This window comes from Pteropus alecto, unplaced genomic scaffold (assembly GCF_000325575.1).
Source record: "Pteropus alecto unplaced genomic scaffold, ASM32557v1 scaffold468, whole genome shotgun sequence".
Lineage (NCBI taxonomy): Eukaryota > Metazoa > Chordata > Mammalia > Chiroptera > Pteropodidae > Pteropus > Pteropus alecto.
This window is the reverse complement of record NW_006441394.1, coordinates 858,985-865,882: the sequence shown is the minus strand read 5'-3', so window position 1 is coordinate 865,882 and position 6,898 is coordinate 858,985. Positions and strand designations below refer to the sequence as shown.

The 6,898-nt window shown below is 32.5% G+C and overlaps 1 protein-coding gene across 8 annotated transcripts in view; it reads left to right on the top strand.

Moving 5' to 3' along the window:
• The window catches only part of NUP98 (nucleoporin 98), an 88,242-nt gene that overhangs the window by 28,994 nt on the left and 52,350 nt on the right, over nucleotides 1-6,898 (top strand). For 5 of the 8 annotated variants that reach the window (XM_025051575.1, XM_025051574.1, XM_006918703.3 and 2 more), the window contains exons 11-12: nucleotides 959-1,051; nucleotides 6,000-6,140. In XM_025051575.1, coding sequence (XP_024907343.1) covers nucleotides 959-1,051; nucleotides 6,000-6,140 — 234 coding nt within the window. The remainder of the gene's footprint in view (nucleotides 1-958; nucleotides 1,052-5,999; nucleotides 6,141-6,898) is intronic. The other 3 variants (XM_025051578.1, XM_025051577.1, XM_025051576.1) reach the window with 1 other exon arrangement.

Here is a 6,898-nt window from a genome sequence, read left to right as displayed (position 1 = left end):
ATGCCTTTTAAAAAGACTTTTCACAAACAGGATTTACTGGCCCATGATTGATTTTTTTTTCTCTTATCAAAAGAGATTAATGATAAACTTACTAGCTTTTTGTTTGTAGCTCCAAAAGGAGTACAGAAACTTTATAGACATATCTGAACAAAAGAGAAATAGTAATGAAATATGGGTATCTTTGTGGGGAAATCTTTGGACTTCAGAGGGGAGAATCAGGGTTTTTCTGAATGATGGGTCATAGTGAGGGAGGATAGTTTAACTCTCCATCATCTCTGATAATGATACAATTCAAGAAAAGTTATTCATAGATTATCTTTTTGTAATATCAACTGGCTGAGTCCTTGAGTGCTCCTGTGAGCTAATTATGCCACAAAAATGCAGTACTGCCTACTCAACAGACCTTATATGAATAATATGTGGCAGATCACACAAGGAGCGCTTTTAATTGAGTATGACACAATTAAAAGCGTTCCTCGTGTGATCTGCCACATGTTATTCATATAAGGTCTGTCTGTTCAAAAACAAAAGCTGCTGTAGGGATTTTTATAGGTAATTTCCTCTTAGCAAGAACCTTTAGATTCATTAAAGTATCTTTGTCGACTGTCTTATTTTTTAGTGAAAGTTTGAGGGAATCAGTTTTCCTTCCAATAATTAAACATAAAATGTAGGTTGGAGCCTTACAAAGAGAATGTTTCTCAAGCTCACGCACAATCACTTTGCTTTTTAATAATGGATATTATCCTATACTGAATTGAAATTTCAGTCCAGAAATGTTATTAATAGGAAGACTTGTAGGGTCTGTTTACAGGCATCAAAATTTAAATTAGCCTACCATTTAGAATTTCTAAATAATAACTGAAAGGATGTAAAATTTAGGGTTAGACTGTTATAAATTCCCATACAGGAAAGAGAGTTGTGTTAAAAGTACAGTCCACTCATTCTTTTGTCTTTCTAGGTTTTGGCACAAATACCAGCGGGAATAGTCTTTTTGGAAGTAAACCAGGGCCTGGGACTCTGGGAACTGGGCTTAGCGCGGGATTTGGAACAGGTAAGGAACTGTACTGTGAAATTTAGAAAGTGATATATTTTGGCTCTCTAATTGCTGGAACCTAAGACTTGTGCATGATCACATGACTGGAAATAAGAGGTCTAGATTTTCATTTTCACAGAAGGATTTATAAAACAGTCTCAGAAGTTACGCTTTACCAGGTTTTAAAACATTGACACATTTCTCTTAGAGGTTGTATGTTCCCTTTCTACGAAATATTTGTCCTCTGATAATCCTAGGCTATCTGGGATTTTCAGTATTTGATATGAGACTTGTTCATTTGGTGACATTAGTAACTTTCAGTTCCCTTATATTATCTTTGTAACAGGGATTTGAGACCACGAACTATTTATCAAGGAAGCTTTTTTACTCTAATAATAAGAGCTCATGCTGAAGTAATTAAATACTGAGTTTTTGCAAGGTCTAGGCAGATTCTTTTTACCTTGATATACAGCTGAAATGCCATGCCTTTTGTCTCTATTCCTGCTATTGATAATTATTTTTCAGTGTTTTTGAAGACAGCAACCCCTCTACCCGCCCAGCTGTTTTAAACATTGAAAGGTGATAATGTTCATAAAATGAATAAATGTTTCCATATGTATAGTTCAACAAGGTTGTTTAAGCATATAGTTAATAACCTACTTTCCAAATTCATCTATGAGTGTAGTCTTACTTGCAGACCATTCATTTCCATCGTCTCTGCCTCCACTGTCGAGTTACCCATTGTCTTTGCTCCTATGCTGATTAATGTCTCTTTTTTAATAGAACCACATTTCGTACCCTATAAATTGTTTTATTTTCTATTTAAAGTAAAAGTGCATGTTAAAAAGAATTTAACAATACAGAGGTATCATGAAAAGCTTACACCTTTTAGCTGTGAAGTAACAGCTATTGAAAGTTTGGCATGTATCTTGTCAGACCCTTTTATATACATTTTTCAAATGTGCTTTCACATACATATATATGTTTGTATGTACATGTGTTTTCTCTATAGGCTTTTTTGTTATGTTCTTAAAAGGAAACCATATTCTATATGAGTAAACCAAATGATGACATACATTAATTAGTTGGATATAATATTAATGTAGTAGGCTGCAACTAGCATTTTTTAAAAATGAACTGGAATTGAGAAAAAATCTATTGTATGAAGCAAGGTTAAGTATTGTTTTATTTAACTTTTGTTTCAGTTATATATATCATTGTATTTCATATTGTTTACTACAGTACAGTCAGTCATGTTTTAGAAAGAAAGCAGCTACTTTATATATAGTATTCTGTATTTCGTTCTTTTCATTTCCCATGACATTTTGGGCATATATTTTTTCTTTTGGTCAGTATGTATAGATCTAACTCAGTCTTTCAATATAACTGTTTAGTGTTTCATCATGTGCATATATACACATAACCCCAGAATTCATACACACAGCATAATTTATTTATCTTTTTCCCCGTTAATGGACATTTAAGTTATCTGATATTATTAGCAATGCAACAATGAAGATCTTTGTTACATAATTTTGTGTATATTAATAATATATACGATTGATTCTTAGAATTGGAATTGTGCCAGAAGATACACATATTTTGAATTTTGGTCAGTCTTGCCAATTTGCCTTCTGAAAAGAATTCCCATTTTTATTTTTACTCATATTTTATGAAAGTACTCATTTTCCCGTGCTCTTTTTATATTGTTGGACTTTTTCATGTTTGCATGCATGATAGTAGGAATTGGTATATTCTCATTTGCACTTCACTGATTACTGGTAACATATCCTTATGTATGTTTACTGGCCATTTGAATCTTTGAATTTCTTACTCATAATATTTGATTATTATTTCTTTATTTTTGAGAGAGTGGATATTAACTCTCTTCGGTAGTATGATAGGGTTTCATTTGAGCTTTTTAACTTACCAAATTCTTCCGCATGTATTTTGCAAGAAATAAAAACTAAAAAGCTCTATTTTTTTGTACAGTGTAATCCCTAAACTTAAATAGAATATGTTATCTGACATCAGTGTTCTCTTCTATTCCTAGAGGAAAAATTAGCTTTGGTATGGGCAAATTAAGGGTTTTTTCAAGGGTAGATTTGACTCTAGGCAGTTTATGAACAATAAGTTGAAGGCTTGGATGTTACAGGTATTTGCACTAAGTCTTTAATTTTGTTTATGGTATCTTACTAATCAAGTTTTATTTTTATGTGTCAAAATTGTCATTCTCTCCTCTTCGGCTTTTGGGTCTTGCAGGTTGTGATTAGCAATGTCTTCTGTAGTCCAGGGTTATAAAATGTTCTATAACTTTTTCTGGTGCTGTTGTCTTTTATTCCACAATAATGTTACATCTCAGCCTCTTTATTAATTTGAATATATTCCATTTTCCTTAAACAGTTCTACCTCACAGACAACAAATTACATTTTTATTACTGCTATATATTCCTCATTCATGTCTTGTCCCTATAAACTAAAAGCCAAATACAGTTAATAAAGAATTTTACACCCCCAACCTTAGCAGCAGATCATTTAGGGAACCAAGAATTGCGAGACTCACCAAGCTCACAGTATCTGAATCCTTTGATGCTTACATCTGCTAATGCAGACTTTTAGGTTTGAGAGGAATATGTCTGGAGACTATTGTACACAAACATTTGCATTTCTGAACTCTGCATTTCATGATATCTCAAGAAGAATAACATTGTAGCTTTAGGTTGTGTTTTGGGGGGTACATTAGCTAAGTGAGTATTTCTGTGCAGCAGCTTGTTTTGAGTGTTGAAATTCACATTTGTACCGCAGCAGGAGTAAATTGCCCTGTAACATGGGCCTTTGCATACTTCATGAATATTGACTATAGAGATACTACACTTAGATTTAAGTGATCAATCTTAGTATAAAATATTTTATCCTTTGGTGTGTGATCTTTTTTTCCTAATGTGCTTAGACTAAGGAATATTCATTAAATCATGGGAGTATCAGTTTCTTCTTCACAGTGATATTAACTGTCAGAATTATCAGTAGTATGCCATTTTCTTGGTAGTTAATAATAGTAAGATTTTAGTTCTTAAAATTTTCTACAAAGTGATACGTTGAAGGATACATGTAGTAAAGTTAATTATCACACAAATATATACACAGAAAAATCTGCCCCAAGATAGATAGCATTGATAAAACTAAATTCTAACATTTATTAGAAGATCTTAAAAGTAATATAATCATTTTCACTTTATCTTTCAGCATCTTTGGAGTCTCTAGAGCCACTGTTACCATGGCGTCCCCCATATAGCTAGCTTCCTTATGATTCGTACAACTAATCATAAATATAGCACATTTCATAAATTAACATTATCATACATCAGAATGTCCCTAGTAAGTCCTTTAAGCATAAAAAATCATGTGCATGATATAAGACAGGTCTGGATAGAATATGTATTTTTCCATTGATAATTATGATAATTCCTTTCCAGATCATCTGAACCTCATAGTGCCTTTTGTTATTCTTTTGTGTGTTACTGATATACAGTGGTTTTTTAGACAGTTTTATGGTTCTTTACCAGAACTGCTGCAGAAGTGAAGGAAATACACACCTATCCAGAACAGAAATTTTTATTCATTTTATATATTTGGGTTTCATTTAAGTTTTTGTTTGGGGCCAAGGAGGTGTTTACTACCTAGAAAAATAAAGAATCCTGAAATTTGGCTGAAAACTATGTCCTTTGAAGGAGTAATGTGATTTTAGTTTTTCTTGAATTTCCTCTACATTCTAATGGCTTAGGATTTATTCTCTGTTCCAAAGTTAGACTTTTTAAGGTGAAATAATCCCATTGCTATATTTTTGTCTTATTGATGGAATAGTCACCCTCACTAATTTATAGTGTATGGATTTTCTGGATATAAATTTGCTTTCCTTTTTTTTGGTTGTGATCTCAAAGCAGTATCCCATTCAATATTTTTGACCTCCAGGTATATCTTTGAAGTAATTTTCTTGATTTTCCTGGTAAACCATATCTCCGTCAAGATGCATTGATACATTAAAAGGAACTTCAGATCTTCCAAGTTGCCAGTAATTTTTTGAGGAAAAAGGAATGGAAATTTTCTTAAAAATTTATGCCAGTAACTTATTCAAGATTCATTAGGCTTTAAAACATTACAAGTTTCTGTAGTGAGTTTCCCTCTGGTGAAAATAAGTTCTTATTCCATCCAATCTGATTCATGCTGAAACTTGAATCAATTTAGTAACTTTATCACAAAGCTTTTTATAAAACAAAAAGCTTTGTCTAAATTTTCATGAGATATGAAACACTTGAAAGTGTTACTTTTTACTATTTTTATTAGCCTATAGTTAATCAAAAAGATGACATTGTGATAGATTCAGCTGAGTATTTGCAAATATTGAAACTTAAGGAGAATTGACTTTTTTAAATTATTTCAAGATCTGTTTTACTATAGACAGTAGCAGTTAAGAGCCCTGGTTGTATAGTCAGGTACACTGAGGTCTGAACCTCAATTTCACCATTTACTATGTTTGTGACATTGAGCTAATTACTAAACTCTCCATTTTCTCATCTGTAAAATGGGGATAATAGTTTCTACTTTAGGCTTATGAAGATTAAATAAGATGATACTAGTTAATATTTAATGAGTGTTAATATCTATCAGACATCTTCTGAATGCTTAATATGTGTTTATTCATTTTAATCTTAGACTAAATATCTAAGCTATGTATTATCATCTCATAGTTAAGGAAATAACAGAGAGGTTAACTATTTTGCCTATGATGTATATAATGTATTCAGCACAGTGTTTGGCATATAGTTAGCATTTACTGTATTAGCTCTTTTGTTGTCATGAGTGGTCATTATGAAGTTTCCAAATGTATTATATTTTTAAGTAACTGACCTCTGGTACAATATTCAAAGGATCTTCTGTGGCGCTTTTTTCTTTCCTCTTGTCTCCATAGCTCTTGGTGCTGGACAGGCATCTTTGTTTGGGAACAACCAACCTAAGATCGGAGGGCCTCTTGGTACAGGAGCCTTTGGGGCCCCTGGATTTAATACCACGACAGCCACTTTGGGCTTTGGAGCCCCCCAGGCCCCAGTAGGTAAGTGTCAGTCACTTTAGAAGGCTTTATTCAGTTTATTTCTTGCTAATACTTAACTTACTGACCTGATTTTCTACTCCACCTCTGTTCATTCCTACAAAAGCAGTATATACATACATGAATAATTATTTAGTGCTTGCCCATTCCCAGGCCTGCTCCCCCAAAGAAACTACTTTTGTTACAGCTTTTAATTCATCTAGTATGTAATTAAGTTGGCTTTCTAAATGATGTACTTATATTGCTGTGTTTTGCTTTATTAAATCTAAGTAAATTTAAATTACTAATGGTAGATGAGAATTTAATGCTCATTTATCACCCTGTTTGTTTATCACACTGTTTTTTATTCACTTCTTCCAATGTAACTAATTTTCCTAAGTTTAGTTTTATCTATTGAAGTGTTTTTTATACTTCATTTATTTGAATACCTCTTCCCAGTTTTTGTGAAACCTGCCTGCCACCTTTATTATTATTTCTAATTTAAGATTAACTTACTTTTTAACTTAAGTATCTTTTTTAAAGGAAACCATGTTCTACCATAAAAGAAAATTGCTATCACCTGGCATAGAGTACCATAGATAGACAGAAGTTTAAATTCATCTTCTGTACTATCATGATCCATGTACCACATTTTGAGAAGCCTTTGCAAATTTGAGTTGTGTCCTTATATACTTTTTCTTCTCTGTCAACTAGGAGATAGTATTTCTTGACTCCCCTTAGTCAAATAAGACTATCAATGCCCTTCCTTACCCTTCTCTTTC